At 33.9% G+C, this 22,115-nt stretch overlaps 2 protein-coding genes and 2 long non-coding RNA genes across 4 annotated transcripts; 1 reads left to right on the top strand and 3 right to left on the bottom strand.

Moving 5' to 3' along the window:
* The first annotated feature begins 3,054 nt into the window (after positions 1–3,054).
* Positions 3,055–5,390, top strand: LOC124435985. The gene is given in 7 exon segments (XM_046985913.1): positions 3,055–3,202; positions 3,412–3,585; positions 3,688–3,859; positions 3,955–4,001; positions 4,004–4,071; positions 4,169–4,361; positions 4,441–5,390. Coding segments are annotated over 7 exon segments (972 nt in total). The 3' UTR covers positions 4,611–5,390.
* Positions 4,533–5,330, bottom strand: LOC124436379. Its single transcript, XM_046986293.1, has 2 exons — positions 5,029–5,330; positions 4,533–4,853 (listed from the first exon to the last, which is right to left on the bottom strand). The coding sequence occupies exons 1-2, from the start codon at positions 5,328–5,330 to the stop codon at positions 4,676–4,678; spliced, it is 480 nt and encodes a 159-aa protein (XP_046842249.1). The 3' UTR covers positions 4,533–4,675.
* Positions 5,391–6,488: 1,098 nt separating the features above from the next.
* Positions 6,489–8,227, bottom strand: LOC124436380. The gene is made up of 2 exons (XR_006945340.1): positions 7,571–8,227; positions 6,489–7,188 (listed from the first exon to the last, which is right to left on the bottom strand). It is a non-coding gene; the product is annotated as an uncharacterized LOC124436380 (long non-coding RNA).
* A 12,574-nt stretch (positions 8,228–20,801) lies between these two features.
* LOC124437160 lies at positions 20,802–21,226 on the bottom strand. Its single transcript, XR_006945594.1, has 2 exons — positions 21,129–21,226; positions 20,802–21,056 (listed from the first exon to the last, which is right to left on the bottom strand). It is a non-coding gene; the product is annotated as an uncharacterized LOC124437160 (long non-coding RNA).
* Between the last annotated feature and the right edge of the window lie 889 nt (positions 21,227–22,115).

Genomic DNA, 22,115 nt, shown 5'->3' with positions numbered 1-22,115 from the left:
GCAAAATATGTTGTTTTTACGTAAAAACGATGCCAACAAAATACATTTTGTATTGCTCTAAAACGCTGAAAATAGCATTTTCAAGGCTCTGAAATTCAAACTTTCTCAGGGGAGAATACCTCAGACCCCCCCCCAGGTGCGGAGCGCCACGGACGTTTTATGACTGATGTTTGCAAAATCCTAGATCCGCCCCTGCTAAATATCTAAGATAAAAGACACTGCATTGCATCCAAACTTGACAAAACTGGGTTTAAATCTTATTTTTGTGCAAGAAAATGTGCAAGATTTAGCAAGTACTTTCACTATTCGGCGATGAAAATGCTCACAAAACGACAAAATATTGCTGTAAGCGGGTTAAGGAAATAGGTATGCGAAATATATTCTATCGTATGCTAGCAAAAACAATTTCAAATGCTTGAAAAAACGAATAAAAATTTTCTGGAAGTTAGAGCTATGTCGACACTTTCGTTTCAGGGGGGTCTCAATTTCAGGACTTTCGTCCCGGATGAAGCAAATGGCACCCTTACCATGTTGTTCGTCATGGTCATTTTACACAAAAACAGTTGAGATAACTTCCGGTAAATAAAATGCATACAAACTTTTTATACAGGTCCTAGACTATAAGTTGAATTTGGTTGTTTGGTAGTTTCAATATCGCAATCACAACGAAGCGTCAAAGATTTATAATTCAAAAACATCATTAATAAAAAGCGAGAAAATGATCATTAAAGAAGTTTCAGCCAAAGGTCAGTGAGCAGCAGAATTTTGTGTGGCTTGTGAATTCTGCATTTGAGGTGTCTATCTGAAATTTACAAGTATTTTCAAGTTTTCGGTGTGAAATTTGCTTTTTGTGGCGAATTCATTACTATTAATTATCTTTGAGACACCCATGGGCCTTGGAAGAATAAACAGATTTGCAACATTACTAAAATTAGCAAAATTCTAAATTAATAAACAGAAACTGTAAATATAATGAGCAATATCAAATTATAGCAAAGATAAACCAGTATCAACAGTTCTACTTCTAAAACAATTTAAATGTTTCAATTACTCAATGATGTCATAGCATCAGTTTATTTTCAAAATTTTAAATTCGATATTGCTCGTCAGGTATAAATTTATAAATTTCATTTGATAATAACACAAAATCAATGACGCAACACATATTTCACAAAGATAAAATGTGGATAAAACGATTATTAATTTCTAGCATGCAACTTATAAAAATTGTTATAAAATTTGCAAATAGTATGGTAGGTAAATGAACAAAATAATTGCATACAAAATCGTTGCATAATAGTACTTACTAGCTAATAATGATCATATTTATACATCGTACGTAAGCACCTAAAACACGCCTAATGATTCTGTGCTTTTTCTTTTACTAACCTTTCGCTGATTGATGGTTAAAACTTTCAGGTTTCTATATTTATACTATTGAGCGTGATATGTGTCATTTGAGTTCATACGTGGGAAATTATTTTGTGCCACGGAATTTGAATCATCTTAAGAATAGATTGTTATGTAAAGCATAGATTTTGCTTATGATTTTTATTGTTTTCCATATGTTTGATTTTAAATTTGGAGCAAATTGATTGATTTGTGCAAAAAAAGTAAGTTTTAATGCTTTATGCCCGTAAAAGGGCTCTATGTTTCTGCAGTGCGTATATATTCATTATCTCATATACTTTTATGAAATCACCAAAAAACATTTGGCAGATTTTGTTACAAAAACCAACGGAAGCTAGAGGAATTTACTACATCTCGAAAATCATCAAATTCAGAGACCATATATATAACAAGCGATACAAGTTTATATCACTAATAAACGGATTTGCACATTTTGCTGATCGATGTTTCTATACTTATGAAATTACTCAAATATTTGAACAATTCAACATTAGCTGCAGAATTACTCTTTCAAAATAAATTCGCTTTGTGAGGCATGTATGTCATTGAATCATATCACAAAGTAAGTGAAATAACACATATTGCACAATTATACAATAATTCTTCAGGTAATCTATAATAAATATACTTTCTGGCATGATAGCAAGATTATAATTTATTCAAAATGTTTAAAAAGCTAAATAGATTGCAAACAATTTACATTTATCGACTGATTTATACATCGTAAACACACATAATGATTCAGTTTATTTTGTCTCACAAACCTTTTACTGGTTAACGGTTTAAGTTTTCAGGTTTTCGCATTTGACGTTCTTGGCAAATTAAACACTGTATGTATACCTTTTGAGTCGATACGTGGTATATTATTTTGTGTCACGGAATTTAAATCATCTTAAGAATAGATTGTTATGTAAAGCAAAGATACGGCATATGATTTTTATTGTTTTTGTTTATGCAATAGATGTCCATAACTTTAAAGTGTTACTGAAGTGAAATTTTCATATTTCGTTTTTCGATACAAACGTTTTCTCTGTATTTTACTGATCATTTTGAGCTATCGCCCACTGAATTTAGTCGATGGGAACGCATCGAACTTTGCGTTCAAACATGGCATATTTGCTTGTTTTGATGCGAATTTGACTTTGAGTGCGTGACGTCATTTAAAGGACGGAAGTTCAATGTTAAAGGTCTTAGTATATAAAAATTATATACGAACAAGCATATTTTCCACTGGAATTTTACATATTTTATAACTTCTCTTCGCAAAAATTGCGTATATTTAGTGACAAATGAGCAACACGCATAGGTAAGCAACATTTACAATCGATTAGAGTTTTATAAACTTCTTGAATTAACTTATATTTCTCAATAAACTGGGTGCCGCATCCTTGAGGAAGTCTGCGGTTTTAACACACACGCAATGTTATCAGAAACTAACTGTAACGCGCTTATTTCCAATCATCCAATGTATACTACTTTTATAAACTTCTGGATTAGACTTATCATTTTTATCATAGGGGTGTCGCATCCTTGACGTAGTCTGTGGTTTTAAAACCCATGCAATATTATCACAACGCACATAATATAAGGAGAATAATTTTTTATTAAGTTAGTCAAACGTAACGATACACCGCAAGTTAAAATATGGCGAGTAGGCAAAATTCTGCAAAAAATCGTCGAGGAGGACAATATTGTGTTGCTGGTTGGCCCAACGGAAAAAGTTGTACAAACAGTCAACACACAGAGGGTGTTTCAGTACAACGTTTGCCCATGAATGACAAGGAGAGGCTGAGTAAATGGACAAAATTTGTTAGGAGACATAGGCCAAAATTCGTTCCTCAGCAGTACTCTGTGCTATGTTCAATGCATTTGGCAGATTCTGCATTCACCGTGAACGCTAAACATGAGACGACAAAATCGCTAAACATGAGACGACAATTGTGCTCTGATGCTGTTCCAACCATAGACTCTGTAAAAGGCATTTCAATCCAAGATGATAAGGTTTCCACTTATATTGGTCGGCTATGTCTACTAAGATGGGATATGGAGATATGATTGTGGCAAAATGGAAATCCATTGCTAGGCACATTACAAACAAGCATGAAAACCATCCAGATGAGTTGTTTCCTAAATGTGCTCATGGAGAGCTAGATGAACGTCTATGGCTTCAAGTTGGTATGAGCATGCACACATTTAGGCAGCAAGACAGAATTGAGATTGTTAAAACGTCTAAAATGTTATTTACCACTTTTCAGATGGGATTGTATTCTTTTTAAGGAACTAAATCATATCAGCGACTTTCCTCCATTCTGTTGAAAAAATCTGTTCTCAAAGATGTTAAAAAACTATCTTCAGAAGCACAAACTAGTTGTCTCGAAGGTTTTCATTCAACATTAAATGGTTGGCATCCAAAGATGACCCATTTTTCTTGGCTTGGTACATATTGCAGGTAACTTGTAATCACTGTTCTCTATCTGCAAAGGCTTTTTTACTTGTTCCTAGTCAAAAAAAAAAATTACATAGTAAATGGTTTGTTCTGTTTAGGCACGTACTGGCAGTACTTCATTTCAATGAAAACCTTCACAGACAGCCAAAAAAACAAAAAATGGAACACCATATTATTCTGTGACATACCCAAAATTTAAATCAGGGGATGAAGTAGTAAGAACTGTTTCTTCAGCACCATCATATTGTAAATTTTAGCATGTATGCATTGGTACTCTTGACTTACACATCTAACCACTTGTCATTTTTCCAGACTATGTTAATGAAATCAAAAATGTCATGGTTCTTAGTTGTGAGGAATCCATGGACAACATATTTAAGAAGTATAAGGAAAAAAATCCCAGAAGCCTTAAACAAAACGTTCTCGGATCGAATTTCCAAAACTGAGGAAATCCAACGGCATTTGGATAGGAAACAACTATCTTCAACACAATTGTTTCCCACATGTAAGTTGTTCATGCTACCATGTATAATAGGTATGGCCAGTGCATTCTAAAAGTAAACACATTAAATTGTTATTTATAGATCAACAGCAAGATGTACTGCAAGCAAAAGGTTTAGACAAAGAAAAACAAGCTGCTTCAACAGGTCCTTCAGATCCAAAAAAAACGCGCTTATGCAAAAATTGTGGACAGCCAATGAAAGGACATCCAAAAAGTCATTGTCCACAAGAATTACTTGACAAATATTCTTAGCAGGCCAACTTTAAAGTTAGTTATAAAATAATATACTATGCTACAAAAAATGTTTCCTACTTCTATCAGTTTCTTTCCTGTGCTGACTTGTAGCCAGCATGTTCTTGGCCTAGGGGATTTCGTAATGGAAATCGTTTTCGGATGTCTGTGTAGATACATGCAGGTAATGGTATACAATTTTCCCAACCAAGGCATCCACACAGCCATCGAATGACCCAATGGTATGCAACTGCTCTCAAGTATCTATGAGAAATTCAAAATAGTAATTTCTATTTGATTATTTATTTTGACTTCACACAACAAAATTGTGAAGCATCACAGCACAATAATGAACCACATAAAGGTAAAAAGTAGAGATACATGGCAGGATATTAATCATTCGTTACAAAACAAATTTAGAAATCAAAAATGTACTAACTCATTTTCGTGTATTCTACGACACTTGTATGACCTTCCATCTTGGTCTCTTAGAAGTGAGCGAACATTCTTCAAGACTGTAGCATGTGTCATAATCGTGTACTCTTCGTGAAGAGTAACACAGCTAATTTTTTCAATGCTACCATCGAATACCAGTTTATGTAAAGTAGGCCCAACCTCTTGACAACAACGGTATTCAATGGCATCTGTCAGCAGTTGAGTACGACACAAGCTACATGCACACCTATAAAAAAGTGGTTTGTTATCATATTTATGCACCACGACATAAGGACAAAATAACATGTTTAATTCATGGTTTTATTTCTTCTAGAGTTCTAATAACATTTATCAACTTACCACTTATCTAACTGAACGGTTCCTTCGAACCTCGCTTCCAATGTTCGAGGTTCTAAGCCATCTGCGTCTTCTTCGACCGACACAAAATTCTCCGACTGCGTTCGCAAGAGGTTCATTTTCGTAAGGATTTACAACTGAATTAGCCACAATTGTATCCTCATCGCCGGAATTCGAAAGTAAATTTTCATTTGCCATATCTGAGTTTTCAGTATCCGAACTGCGTTCGCTTTCACTGCTTGAAGAACTCATATTTTATTGTGTATACGTGTTAAAAATCTAACAAAATACTAGTAAATCAATGCTCATACTTCGACTTCCGTCCTTTTAATTACGTCACATCCGTATAATATTTCAGTAGTAAAAATTCGCACGCGTAACCCAACTTTGAGCAAACATTTATTGATGATCCCGTGCTTCAATATGTATAAAAATTATACCAAAATGATCAGGAAAGATAGAACTATTTGATTATAGAAAAAAATCGATACCCAAAATTTCACTTCAGTAGCACTTTAAGCAATATTATCAATAGCAAAAAATGTTTATAATAAAGGGTTATCATAGATTACTTAAGCCCCTTTTACACCATACCGGATTACTATCGTAGCAAGTTGAATTTCTTTTGTATTAAAAGGAAGTGAATTTGTTCAACGTCGCAAACACAATCAAATGGACTTAATTTATCAACTTTATAAGCCTTTACTTCGTACAGTTATCCTTTTAAAGCAAATGAACATGTCGTGATGAGCGAATCCGATATAGTGTAAACGCAGCCTTAGTACAGCTTACTTTAAACATTAGACGTTATTTGTAGTGCATTATTTATATACTAAAATGGGTGTATGTTCATCTTTAATTTTGGGAAGGGCTCATACTTAAATATGCATGTTGTGATGCATACAAAACAATGGATTTTAAAAAGGCTTAAATTGGCTAATTATGAAACTTTGAACTCTAGCCTACACAATTATCAATCTTCCTTACCCGCCCATACAGTTATATGTTCTGATGAAGTCTGTTTTAAAGCAAGAATGATTTGATTCCACACTAGCCAATTAATGTGAGATAAGCATTGTTTAATACAAACTTAAATGAAAAGAAATAATCGAATATAGTTTTATTCAGTTATTCTGTGTTAATAATGTGATAACACGAATTTAAGCCATCATTCACATCGATTTTCATAGCTCTTAGAAAACTTGCTCTGTTCTTTTGTGATTTAAAATTTTAGCTGTATCTATGAAATTCCTTGATATCTCCTGTCATAATGAAAGCAGAGTTTAAAAACATAAATAAGACATAAAAAAACTTAATAGTACTTAGTAGCTAATAATGATCTTATTACATCGTACGTATGCACCTAAAACACGCCTAATGATTGTGTGTATTTTGTCTTGCAAACCTTTCTCTGATTGATGGTTAAAACTTTCAGGTTTTCATGTTTATACTGTTGAGCGTGATATGTATCCTTTGAGTCGATACGTGGCATATTATTTTGTGCCGCACATTCTAATTATCTTAAGAATAGATTGTTATGTAAAGCATAAATATTGCTTATAATTTTTATTGTTTTCCAAATGTTTGATTTTAAATTTTGAGCAAATTGATTGATTTGTGCAAAAAATGTAAGTCTTAATGCATTATGCCCGTAATAGGACTCTATGTTTCTGCATTGCGTGTATATTCATTAACTCATTACTTTTATGAAATCACCAAAAAACACTTGGTAGATTTTGTCACAAAAACCAACGGAAGCGGGAGGCATTTGCTACATCGCGAAAATCTTCAAATTCATTGGCCATATCTATATAACAAGCGATACAAATTTATATCACTAATGAACGGATTTGCTTATTTTGCTGGTCGATATTTCTATACTTATAAAATGACTCAATATTTGAACAATTCAACATTAGCCGTAGAATTACTCTTTCAAAATAAATTCGCTTTGTGATGCATATATATTATTGAATCATATTACAACGTTAGGGAAATCACACATATTGCACAATTATACAATATTTCTTCAGGCAATCAATAACAAATATACTTTCTGGCATGATAGCAAGATTATAATTTATTCAAAATGTATAAAAACCTTAATAGATCGCAAACAATTTACTTTTATGGACTGATTTATGCATCGTAAACACACATAATGATTCAGTTTATTTTGTCTCACAAACCTTTTACTGATTGATGGTTTAAGTTTTCAGGTTTTCGCAATTGACGTTCTTCACAGATTAAGCACTGTATGTATATCTTTTGAGTCGATACGTGGCATATTATTTTGTGTCACGGAAGTTAAATCATCTTAAGAATGGACTATTATGTAAAGCAAATATACGGCATATGATTTTTATTGTTTTTGTTTGGGCAATAGATGATTAAAACTTTGAGCAAAATTATCAATAGCAAAAAATGTTTATAATAACACATTATCATAAATTACGTAGGCCCTGTTTACACTATACCGGATTACTCTCGTAACAAGTTAAATTTCCTTTGTACTAAAAGGCAGTGAATTTGTTCAACGTCAGAAGCACAATCAAATAGACTAAATTTATCAACTTAATAAGCCTTTAATCCGTAAAGTTAACCCTTTAAAGCAAATGAAGATGTCGTGATGAGGGAATCCGGTATTGTGTAAGCGCAACCTTAGTACAGCTTATTTTAAACATTTGACGTTATTTGTAGTGCATATATATATATACTAAAATGGGTGTAGGTTGATCTTTAGTTTGTGGGGGATGGCTCATACTTAAATATGCATGTTGTGATGCATACAAAACAATGGATTGTAAAAGAGCTTAAATTGGCTAATCATGAAAATTTGAGCTCTAGCATACACAAATGTCAAAATCCGTACGCCCATACAGTTATATGTTCTGATGAAGTCTGTTGCAAAGCAAGAATGATTTGATTCTCCACTAGCCAATTAATGTGAGATAAGCATTGTTTAATACAAACTTCAATGAAAAGATATAATCAAATATCCTTTTATTCAGTTATGCTGTGTTAATAATGTGATGACACGAATTTAAGTCATCATTCACATCTATTTTCATAGATGTTAGAAAAATTGCTCTGTTCATTTGTGATTTAAAATTTTTGCTGTCTACATCTTTGAACTGTCTCTTGTAGTACTAAATTTTTAACTTAACTCATTACATAGAGGTTGGAATTGTGGACTCTAGGGTGTCTATGCCTGACAACTTGGTAGAAATTTTTAAGGACAATATCTTTTTCCTAATAGCATTATTGTAAAATAAATTTTATGTTTCTAGACATGCCAATGAGCCATATATTTGGCATGCTAATGAGCCTAAATATTTGTCAAAACAATAAAATATTGTTCACTTCAGTTTTTATTTTTGAAAAAAACGTAAGGAAAATGTGTTGTATTAAAGCAAAACGTTGCCCACAAAGTACATTTTGTATTGCTGTAAAGCGCTAAAAATGGCATTCTTAAGGCTCTGACATTCAAAAGTTCACAGGGAGGATGCCTCCGACCCCCCCTCCAAGTGCGGAGCGCTTCTGAAATTTTATGACTGATGTTTAAAAAATCCTAGATCCGCCCTTGAAAAGTCTTGTGGTGTTAGCCGTGGCAGTCATCCCACGAATTTAATCGTGCGATGTAAGTTTCAGACATTAGCATTCTTCCTTTTCTAATTTATCTTAATATAAAAATTAGAGCCAAACAGATCATTTTCAAAAATTCATCATTGTTTTAACTATAAAATATTTATTTAAGGTGACGTTTCGTTTTGACTCGACACATTTGCAGACTAATTACAGATAACGTGTTACAAGAAAGAATATGCAAAACAATATTAGGATATTTACATAAAGGTATCAGATTACTGTGGATGTGAAAGTCCTAGAGATGGAGTTTATGTCGATCATATGGGTCGAATGACTGCCACCAGAAGAGATATAAACAGCAAAGTCCAAAAATACATTTCTTGAAGCCAGTCACCTGATAGCAAGAGACTTGCCTGGCGGGAAACGGACTCGTGTTAAAAAAAAAACTGTCCAACATAAAATTTTAATTATAGCCAATTTGTAGGAAATTATTATTTATTAACAGTAACGATTTGTCTCTACACTCAAGATATCATCAGACTATAACTAGAATTTTACCTTAGGTAGTTGTTTTTGATACGAATCCGACGAGATCACACTATCAACTACTATATTGGAAGTATGGTGGCTAGCATAAGCAGCAAATTAATTCACTCAACTCTCATTGTAAGAGTTTTAATTTAAAGGGAAAAACAAAAACAGGTAGTTTTTCCTTAAAACAAATAATTATGCACATATTAAGCAATCAAAACCAAGTCACATGTAATCAAAATACTGTAATACTGTATGTGTTCTTTGTATACTAAATGATATTCACGAGATGCCAAAAACAAACGCACCAACCAACGATGATTGATTGTCGTTGTTTTTATGCATCGTAAGTTGTGCGGGAACCGTCATGTGAACTCAATCATGTAATAATGCTTGCATTATATATCTACTTGGGATGTCATATGTTGACCAACTCTACATAGCTCAAAAAATAACGGAGAAAAACTTTGGACAATAAAGTCAACCTGTATTTACGCCGGTTCACAAATGACATGATAAAAAGACTCCTTTTATAATCACTGACCCCCTTAGTCAACTCAACAAATCTTTTGGACTTCTTATACAAGTATAGAAAGTCAATAATTCAACGGTCAAAAAGTTTCTCTTTTAGCAAAGTAAAAAAAGTTTGTTTCCGGTCTTGGTACTCCCACTTTACCTAATTGGGTTTGTGACTCGTTTGTCTGACGTAACATTTTGTTTCTTAACTAAAAAAGTCTGATGATGGTTGTAGTTAGCTATTGTTGGCAATTGATTGAAATAAATTTAAAATACTTTTATAATATCATATACGTACACTGTCAAAAATTAATATTAAAACAACCAATTCTTCTCTCAGCTAAATATATTTTATTGATCATATATTTTATTGATCAAACGGAATTGGTCGATTCGACTCATTCTTCTTACGTTAGAACAACGTGATTATTATTGGTAAGCAGTTTTAACCAATTTTTGAATGGTTATACTGTTTGCCTGTGTCATTGCAATGTGTAATGACCAATTTGTAATTGGTGAAGTTATAATTCAAAATGGCGGATTTGAAAGTGTTATAGCCCTACTCAGTGTTTTGAAACATAAAAACGCATCTAATTATTGCATAAAAATGGTTTGTAGACAAAAAATTGCTAACTTTTTACGTAAACAGTGGAAATAAAAAAACAAACGTAGGTATTATTCTCACGCAAAACATAAATCCAAAAACTTTTGTTAAAAATTTATTTCAAACACCTATTAAAAGATTCCGGTGAAACACTAGATGTCTTAGTTACGCTTGCACTCTTGCTGTTTACGACCAGGATGGAATGCCCTGTTTAGACACACCTACAAATGTCACACTAACATGACCACTGGCAGGCCAAGTCAGAAGGACTTAAATAGACAAATTAGCTCATATTCAATTTGTGGATCACATGTGACATAGCGCATTTGCTACTGTATCTTTGAGAAAGATGGCAATCTTTTTTAATGGGCTACTCCTATTCACAATGCGAGCAAAACGAACATGACAAACTACAATTGTTTCAGAAGTTAGGATTTTTACCCCATAACGTTAAATCTGATACGTAGCCCACACAGATTTTACAACATTTAGGATTTGTGTTAAATTCAATAGATGTGACTATATCTATATCCTTTGAGAAACACAACAAATTATGTGAGATTGTCAGTGGGGGCTAAAATCTGACTCTCCTAGCATACGGGAAGTGGTCAAATTATTTGGTATGATGGTCGCTTGTTTTCCTGGCGTTGAACATTGCCCACTGTTTTATCGTGATCTTGATAGGAACAAAACAAGTCTAACATGGGTAACTTTGATGGGACATTGAAACTCTCTCCTTCGGCGCTGGAAGACGTATCTTGGTGGATTAATCCTGTATATGAGTCCAAAAAACATCTGAATCACGGCAAGATTGCCACGTATTGTATACCAACGCCTCTACCAAGAGATGGGACGCAAGTATTAACAAACAGTTAATCGCCGAAAAAGACTCGCATATTAATTGCCTGGGACTCAAAGCAATACTGTTTGGGCTACAATCTCTCTATATAGATTTAGTCCACACCCACATTACACTAATGACTGACAACACCATTTCACTTGCATATATTAATCACATAGGGGGGGGCTGCCATTCTCACCATTGCGATAAAAATGCAAGGAAAATATGGGCGTGGTACAGAATCAGGGACATATGGCTAACTGTCAGCTATATACCTGGGAAACTAAATGTGGTGGCTGACAAAGCTTCTAGAACATTTGATGATTTCAAAAAATGGAAGCTTCATATTGAATTATTTCTTGAAATATCAGCATATTTTGGGACCCCAGAAGTTGACATGATTCTTCTAGACTAAACTATCAACTTAAACCTTATGTCTCCTGGCACCAAGATCCACAGGCGTGGGCTATTGACGCTTTTTGCATTGATTAGAGTAAATTGTTTCTTTATGCTTTTCCATCTTTTTGTGTTATATCACAAGTTTTACAAAATATAGAAATGGCCCAGGCACGGACAACTCTCATTGTGCCGAATTGGCAAACAAAATCCTGGTATCTGATGCTAGCAAGATTAATTCTTCGCCAACCCATTCTTCTACCCAAAATAAAGGAACGTGAGCTTACCATTCAAGGAAACAAAAGAACATCCACTCAAAGGGAGACTGAGACTGATAGCTTGTCTCTTATCCGGAGATCACTCTCAAGTAAAGGCATTTCACCACAAGCTAAAGCAACAACATTTAATTCCTGGCGGCAAGGAACACAAAACCAATATCAGGTGTACGTTAACAAATGGCAACTCTATGTTAATAAACGGAATGCAGATTCCCTTGATCTAACTTTACAGGTAGTTAGACTTTCTACAGCACTTATTTGATCATGGGATGAGTTACATTTGCATAAACACTCCTCGACGTAAGTTATCTTCATTTGTTTTTACTGAAGAGAATTCTACGATTGGTACACATTATATGGTTCAGAGATTTATGAAGGGAGTGTTCCAATCTAGACCAGCGCTACCAAGGTATCAAGTGACCTGGGACACCTCCATTGTTTTAGAGTATTTAACGACATATCCGGCAAAAGAAGACTTAACCCTACAACAGCTTACTCATAAGTTGGCATTGCTCAGTATATTAGTCACAGGGAAGCGTGCACAATCACACCACCTCATTGCGTTTTTCATCGGTTTTACAATAATAACATTGTGTCTCAACGTGTGATGCGGAGTTTGGGAATGCCATTCTTTCAGCGTCTAAATAAGACAGATATTGGATGAGAATTCTCTTTAGTTGAACTTGGCCGAGAGTTGAGAACGCATATACTTGCATGTATAGTGCAAGAGAAGGAAATACTTGAACTCAAATCTGTTACTATTTCTGGATATGTTTGATACATCTCCAATTAAAATATATTTATAACTTAATGTCGTACTTGCGTGTAGGCATGAATTGTGTCCACATGACTTTCAAATCTCGTGGGATGTCTGCGGTAGATCTAATAGAATAAGGAAATTAACGATACTTACCTGTAGTTGAATTTCTTGTTCAATTTCCTAATTTTTTATGAGCTTGGTCAATGAAAAGAGAGGCTATTCCCTAAATCAGTACTTTGTCATTGTATTTTTTAGTGTATCGTCTTTGGAAACTGGAAGCTTGTATGCTAACAATAACCACCAAATATTTCTTGGGTAAAGTCAAACTTAAAATTGTATTATATTGTGTGTTTTAAGAATCAAAATTCCCATTAAAATGTGTTATTGTATTTTAAATCTTGACTTAAATCAATCATTTACTTACAAGTAATTAAATATTGTCTTGGTCAATTTCTGCAAGCAGATAAATATGCTCTCCCATGATCATAGTTATTTAAACTAATATGAAATAACTCGACTGTATACTGTGAATACAAAATAATTTTAAATTCTGGTAGTCATAAATTGTTTAGTCAGAAAAATTAAAAACTCATGGATACTGAAACCAGAAAACAGACTCTGCACAAAGGTGGGAACAATTCATTCAAATTACTTTACTATAAATGCATCCTAGTGACAATGGTCCAAATAATCTCAGCTTTTTAACCCAATGTTAACTACACAAGATGCTGTTGTCGAATGGTCATTTGTGAGGTACTCAGGCTTGACCACCAACATATTAATGTTGGAAAAAAGCATTTGATAAAAATATTAAGTATTTGTATACACTAAAGCATCAAATTTTCAGACGGTAATTTACTGAATATTTAATAATGCTATTAATATGATAAAAAGTGAATCCATGGCTTCAACATGGAACAAGAAAACCAATCTCTTCATGCATAATCTGATGCCAACAATGGCAAATTCATATCATAACAATGTTTTCATCATTAATAAAAACTACAGTTCATTCAGTTTTCAATGCCACATCAGCCAAACAAGCCGAGAGTTATCATACTGTGAATGACAGTGACAGGTCCTCCAAAAGTATGACAAAGTTAATTTTGTGGTAAAATTGTTGAAAAAAGGAGTACTTCTACCTCAATGTTACAAGAATTATTTAAATGGGCATCATAACTGTACTTATATTTTTTGTCTTGTCCACATCAACAGAACCAGGTTGAACTTTTTCTTTCTGTCAGCAAGAGCCGTATATTATTTAGCAAAAGCTTCTCAACCCAAAAGTACAATAGATCTTCTTATTTGTCAAACTTCACACACAATGCAAACTGCCCTTAGCACATTAAAGCCAGGTTCGTTGGGCTGTGATAATTTTCGGCAAGATTTCATCAATCATTGCATTCATCATACACATTTTATCTCTCGTCTCGTCCATCTAGACATAGTGCAAAAACACAACAGTTAATTTGCTAAATGTTTTCGCGATTGTATTTAATTATTATAATAGAAGATCCTCTTCTTTCCCAGCCAGAGAAGTACCAACTCCAGAGTGTAAATTCCACTTTTCGAGAACATCGTGCGTTACGGCTTAAATCTCGGCAATGATCGTTCGCATTCACAAGTCGCCACTTTACTTAAGGCAGTGGAGCATTGATAATTAGAGGGGCGGCTATTATTCATATGTGCATATTTGCTTTATTAGTTTCTATTAAAATTTAATTGTGTTTACGGATTATAACATATAAATATATGAATATAGCCCCACCCCCAATTATCAATGTTCCGCCGCCACTGCTCATTTTGCACCACATCAACACCATACTCAACAAAAAACATTCAACTAAATGTTATTGTATAAAATAACAATAACGGGTGTGTCGCCTCAATTTCTATTAACCAGCAGGAAAGTTAATGTAAATAGCTTTAGTCAACTGTACAAGAAAACTTAGTATTTTTTAACAATACATGAAAAAAAATGGTGGAAGCCTGAGCAACCAAAAAACTTATCAAAACAAAAAATAAAAGTCATTCATTTTACCCTCATAAATTTTTTCACAAGTTTTAACGATTCTGTACGATTTTTTCTAACTTTACTATTATGCTTATACTATTTACACATGCTTAACAATAGATGAAAATGCTAGTGGAGGCACAAACTCATCAATTACAGCATAAAAAATGACTGGCAGACTCTAAACCCTTACAAAAAAAAACTATAGTTTTTTTGGAGAAAACTACATTTTTTATAAGAAAACTATAGTGTTTAGGAGAAAACTAGAGTGTTTAGGAGAAAACTACAGTGTTTAGGAGAAAACTATAGTTTATAAGAAAAAAAACTATTGTGTTTAGCAGAAAACTGTAGTTTATCAAGGAAAACTCTAGTTTATATGGGAAAACTATAGTGTTTAGAAGACAACTGTAGCTATTATGAGAAAACTGTGGTGTTTTTGAGACAGCTATAGTTAATACATAAAACAACTACTGTGTATAGCAGAAAACTATAGTTTACCTGGGAAAGCTATAGTGTTTAGGAGACAATTATAGATTTTATAAAAAACTATGGTGTTTAAGAGACAAATATTGTTTGTATGTGTAGAGGAGAAAGATATAGTTCATCTGAAACAAACGGTGAGGAAACTTTGTGTTTATATGAAAAAACTACACTGTCGTGCTTAAAAGAAAACTCTAACTTATAAACAGTATTAATATACTTTGTTCACAAAATTGAAGTTATTGAAAAATACAGTGGCCATTTTTTGCATTTTCAAGAAAGTTATAGTTATTGTGATAAAGCTATCGTGTTAAGAAAAAAGAGAGAGATTTCAACGATGTTAATACAGTTTGTTTACAAAGACATATAGCTAATATAAAAAATTACGGTTACATCGTTTGAATTAAACTATACTCAAATGTTTTCATTTTGTTAAAAATATGTTTTAAACACCATTGCCAAGGTTTGTTCACGCAAAACAACATGTTCTAACAACACTATAGTATAAAGATTCTTTATTATGTATCTTAAAGGCGTTATACTATGGGAATACTTTATATTTTGATAGGAATATTGCAAGAAATATGCTATTAACATGGCTTATCTTATATTTACAAAGCTTACATGCTGTTTACGGCACAATAGACCTTGTGCACAATTAATAAATATAACCGACTGACAGAAATATAACTACTCCATTCCAACCATATTAGGCATACTAATCAAATGAATTTATTTTTTATGGACAACTTTGATACATTTAGAGACGATTTCATTCAAGTTCAATATAACTACCTCTGGTGACTCTATCTCCTCTGATATAAAATCAGACGTAATAGTCGAAACAATACACCTATATATTTGATTTCTTACAACGTTGAAAAGGGTGCATGCAATTACGTTCAATTTAGGGCAAACACATTCTTCGTGATGCTACGTGTGACAGTTGCATCTTTTCAAAGAAACCAATCCAGTTACTTTATAAAAAAATGTTTTACCTTGACGTTTTACTTTAACGTAGCAGTTTTTCCGCTTCATAGATCTGTTGTATTGATCGCTTTCGTAAAGTTTTCTATTAATAATAAATCGGTTGTATTTGTACACAACGCTGTTGACCACTCCACCAGCAGCCACTGTCAGTGGTACTTTTCCTTCAATGGAATTTTTGCTTTATTCAACGCTGTAAGATTCTGCGACAGTTTCACCGCTTTTTATATTAAAGACGTTCCATGTACCAGTTTTTCAAAAAGTTCAGAGACCAGTTCGTTTCCTTGCACACCATGTTTCATGAACAACGGTAACGTTTTCAAAAACAGCCTACGTTTTGCAAACCTGACCAGAAACATACTGTGTTCCTTGAATCATATTCTTCAGAGTAGCATTGTTGCTCTCAAACAAGAATGTTGATACAGCACATAAAGGTCCACACATCTCAGTACTCTTAGCCAAGTGAGACAGTTGGTGAACATTAAATGTACAATGGGAAACCCCATACAGTTGTTCCATGTTCACAATAAACAGATCAAGTCCAGCTTAAACTTTTGCCAAGTCATTTTTTGAAATGGAATACCAAGCCAGTGCTACCACTCTGTGTATGCACATTTCACCTACCAAAACTTCATTTTCCACCTACCTCCCCCTACGATGATTTTCCTTGTATTCCCCTACTTTTCCCCTACACAGCAGCATATCCCCATATTATATACCTAAGTCGAGTCAGAACATTGAATTTTTTAGTCTGTTTTTAAAAATGCAAGCAAAAAAAGATTTAATGAAAACTAAGAACATCTATACGAAAAAGTTAGTACTTTGGTGTAGGAAGTAATGACATGCAGGTGGTGCAAATGACACACTGAGTTTATCTAAGTTGCTGATTTTCTATTGCCATATATGGTCACAAAATGTGCCAAATGAAAGATTCTGTTACAATCACTTGCTAAATGGTGAGAACACAGGAAGAAAAGAGTATTTTTGGCAAAAATGAGGCTCAATTTTAAACAACTTTTATTTCTCGCTACAATACCCCTAAAATTTACAGTTTTCTCCGTAGGTTTCCCCTACCACCTACAAACCACTAAATCCTCCTACTGAAAGAGATTTCCCCTTCGAGTGGCAGCACTGTACCAAGTAGCTTGTGAAGACCCCACACGAATAGGAAAAAATGGTTGAGGTAAGATGCTGGAAGAACTCCTTGAATGTTTATAAGTGAGTAATACAAAACAAACGTTTTGTATTCATTACCTTTCCAGTGTTCGCGTGTAGTTAAAGATTGTGGAAGCCGTCGTACTTCTTTTTGGAACAACGATGATCTTGATTAGACTGTCATAAATTGTTTGTTTGAAAGGCTGTCCAATGTACCATGGGCTTTCGTGGTTACTGCTGTCAAACCAAAGAGATACAAGTTGACGTGCCACTTTAAGTAGAGCACAAAGTAAAAAGTCAGGAACAAAACCATTAACCATGTTTAAGTGACTAAACTTTGAAAGCATACTTGTCCCTTTCACACCCATTATTGCAGTTTCCTTTTCCAAAGCTTCTAATGCCCACATTCCATTTCATGATGGGTGCGTTGTTTTTGAGCCTCGTCAAATGGATAAACTCGCGTTCTCCCTTTACCACGCACTACTTGTATTCCTAAAACGCTAAACGTATCCAACTAATATGAAATCATTAAATCACAGAAAGTCACATGGCTTTAACTCTAGTTTTGAATCGACGACTGACGCAGAAATGTCAGTCATTAGAGCCTGTGCACATTGCACAATTTTATTCATTCTCGCAATGCAAAACGAATTGAAAAGGGCAAGATATGTCTGAAATTTTTAAAGGAAACAAGTTAAGCCGTATCTGTATTTGGAATATTTTATTGAATGAATGTTACTTAAATAATTTTCCTCGATAAATTTCCTTGCCGTTTCAAATGACAAATATTTCTGGGTCTGTACAGGGATGATTATGCGAGAAATGTCGTTGAGAGTAAACTTGCAGACTTGGTTAGAATCAAATGCCACAGTTTAAATCGCATATGTTAAAAATATAACACAATATACCTGCATGGAGACACCAATCGCACCCACAAACGCCAATAAACTAATTCGTATTTTTCAGTTTAGGTCTTGCGGGGGCATCAGCAGAGCAAATAGGGGTAAAAACCCATATACGATGACCATGGAATAAGATGTCCTAAGACAATTTGATACAGTTTTTTAGCATAGATTGAACTTATCAGAATCACGAAAATAAATCTTTTTGATTCATTTAATAAAGGGGCGAATAACTTTCACTAGTTTGGTAAAAACGGCGCAACAAAAAGTGAGCCTGTAGGGCTAAACTTACTGTAGACAAACTTACTGTGTCTTACCTTGCATCAAGTTAGGCTAATATATATAAATGTTAGAACGAACTTTACCTAAGGGAAAAAATAATGGGGGGGAGGAGGGAAGTGGTCATTCAAGCTCCCTCATTGGCGCTGTTCTTATTTGGTCTAACATATTGGTAAACTGCCCAAATATAACTAAAACATGGTACATGCACATGATGTTGTTACCTTTAGTTGCCAGTTGTTCAGTTTCTTCAATAAAAGGTTGCAGCAGAAGATTCATGTTTAATATGCACTTTGAAAACCTTAATGCTTGCATGACTATATGCTTTTTACGAAGATCTGTTGGCAGTTCTAAAATGGTACACTGTATTGGCCATAGATCTTTAGTAGATGACCCATAAAATAAGCAATAAAATTTTTAAACATAAATAACAAATGGTCTTTATGACATATGAAAATTGTATTTTTTATTGATATAAGGCCTGGCTTTACAAAAGGAGCAGGAGGCGAATCAATTTATAAAACGATAAAAAATATTGAACCTTTCTTGCTTTTCTTTTTCTGTTTTCGCAAACAATCATTTCGTCTTCTTCGTCCTTTGACCTTTCCTAATGAAGTGTGAAAAGTAAGATAGTATATTATGATCAAAAGTACACGGTTATTCTTAAAAAACGAATCATAATTTTTCAAACCTTTTTGCAATATAAATACTTGTATTTGGCTGCAACGAAAAAAACCCAATTGTTTAGAGATATGCTTGTTGTTTTCTTAGAGAACTTCTGCCTTGTTATCATATTTCATACAATGAATGATGAAGGCAAGATGTCACATATTTTGTTTTGCTAGCCAATTAGGTAATCTCATGGCAAGATAGCTCATTTATACGGCGAGAAGTTACATTTTTCATAACCATATTATTCTGAACACGTTACACAAAACACAATACTTTTTTAATTATATATCTTTTTTCTTAAACTTCTTTGTTTTAAACATGTCTCGTTCGCTCCCTTATTTGCTTGCATCTCTTTTTCTTTGATGCACTAACTGTGTTTAAAACATCCATTCTGTCCACTTCTCCCAGCTCCACTAATACGACAGTATAAAAACAAAATGTTAGTATGATAAAAATTTTTAGATATGAGACAAATAGAAGAACCTTTAGCATAATAGTTTCTATCAGTATATTTACCTTCCAGATTAATGCCACTATCATCTTAATTTGTTGATTGAGCACCAAATGTTGATTGTGTGTCAGATCCGTCAGGTGTTGTGTCACCACACTCAAAGGGTAAGTTTTGCGTGGTGTTTGCATTTACAATACGTGATGTGTTTGTTCTTCCATTTTGATTGTCGGATGTGGACGGTGTGTTTGAGTTGTATCTTCTGGTTCCAGATGTTGACGGTCTGCTGCGTTTACCAATTTCCATTTCAGACATAGACGCTGTGTTTGTATCATTTATGCTGGTTTCGGTGGTGGACCCCAAGCTGTCTCTTGCGATATTTGTATCTAAGATGTTGAAGGCTAAAAAAATAATGACTATTATTATTTCGCTTTTCAATGACAATCACACGTTTTGTCAATATACACTTTAGATTTCTTTTTAAATAGCATCTGTTCTTAAATCAATTTTTAAAGAAGCTGATAGTTATAATACTTTGAAACTAACATATCATGACTAAAGAGTAGCCAGTCCATTCCATTTGTAATCCTTTCGCACTTGCTTCCATCTGTATAAAATTAGTTGTTAAAAATGCTAAGCTTCCGAAAAAATAATCCAATTCTCACTTCCAAATGCAGATTGTTGTATAATTACTCAGTTTTTGGAAGCAGTTTCTACTCCATTTGAGCATCTGCTGATCTTTTCACCATTTGCATTTGCATTGAAATACTGGCTTCGCCCATTGACCACCCCAATGTCGAGAGACTTAATTTCTTGTCTCACTCTTTCTTCATTCGGAAACAGAACTTCGCGATCTTTTAGCAAGGCAAAAAAACATTTCAGTGCCACTGCTACTCCATTAAGTCTTACTCCACTTGAGCTTGACTTAAATGTCACTTTTGGATTTACCCAAGTGAGTAACTAGAAATAAGAAATGTCACAATTACTTTATGAATTTGGTCTATGGGCTATGAATTTATTACAAACGTTTTTGCAAGATATTTTGTGCTCTATTGACTTCATTATTAAGTCCACAATAATTGGCTGTTCTGTTTGAAGCATTGCATGAGACACTTGCGCTTGGTTGGTCTGGAATCGCTTCATCCACACTGGCAGGATTGTTTGTTTGAAAAAAGCGATGGCATTGCTTGGATAGAGATCATCAATACTTGCCAGCCGTATTACCTATGTTATAATTGTGCAAGTGGTCATTGGCTATTAGTCAATTACATGTTATGTTGTTAATAAGGCAAATACCTTCTCAGCAATTGCTACCAAAAGTGCATGATTTCTTAAACAGCGATCGTCAATGTTCGGTGCTTCAATGGTAAATTGTTGACAGAGCTCATTAGTTCTAGTTATGCAGAGGTATTCGAAAGATCTGCTAATTGCCACCATGATCCCAAAATCACTAGACCCTCTTTCCATTATTGTATTGTTTTGGAATTCTGCGTTCTGTTGATTCTCGATTCTGAGAGGACTTCTTGCTCCTTCTTGAAAGGGAATTAGGACAAGCCTTCCAAGTACTCTAAAGCACGTGAAAAATTATATTAATGCAATAAAAAGCAAACCTCTTCCATAAATACGGAAAAATTTACCTGGAGCCGTTGTTCAATCCCTCTAAAGTGTCCCAATTGACTGTGAACATCGGAATCATTCGAGGAGCTGCTTCGAAAACACATTTTTCGTCTTTGCCACTGTTGTAGAAAGAGACCGCAACATTTTCAATAACTGTGGTGCTCTTAACGTCGTCGAGCACGGGAGGCAAAGTTGATCTGCTGCATAGCCTGGGGATGAGTCTTTCCCTTTCTGCTGAAAAGAAGTTTGATCCATTTCCTACAACACTTAGTGCGGCTTTTAAAGATTTTGTCTTTCCAAGTCTGTTTGTTTCACATACAAAGGGCAGGGGACAAAATCTCAGAATATCCACAATCATTTCATAATAAAAGCCTAATAACATTGCAGCTATTTTGAAAAAAAACTAATCAAATCGGTGATCAAGTTTCGCCTGCTCTTCATATTGTTTCATTCGAGTGAATATTGTAGCTACATATAAAATTCACTATTTAACTACATAAAAACTTAAATAAGCAACAGGTCTACAAATTACTATTATTCTTTTCATGCTAAAATAAATGTGACAAATGTATTTTTACACGAAAAAACGTCAGCAATTATGTAATAAACAGACATCACTTGCCACAATATTGAACATATTGTAATGAGCTTACCAATTGTGAGTAC

The sequence above is a fragment of the Xenia sp. Carnegie-2017 genome, unplaced genomic scaffold, assembly GCF_021976095.1.
Source record: "Xenia sp. Carnegie-2017 unplaced genomic scaffold, XeniaSp_v1 HiC_scaffold_16, whole genome shotgun sequence".
Taxonomy (NCBI): Eukaryota; Metazoa; Cnidaria; class Anthozoa; order Malacalcyonacea; family Xeniidae; genus Xenia; species Xenia sp. Carnegie-2017.
The sequence above is the reverse complement of the archived record's forward strand: the minus strand, read 5'-3'. Positions and strand labels throughout refer to the sequence as shown.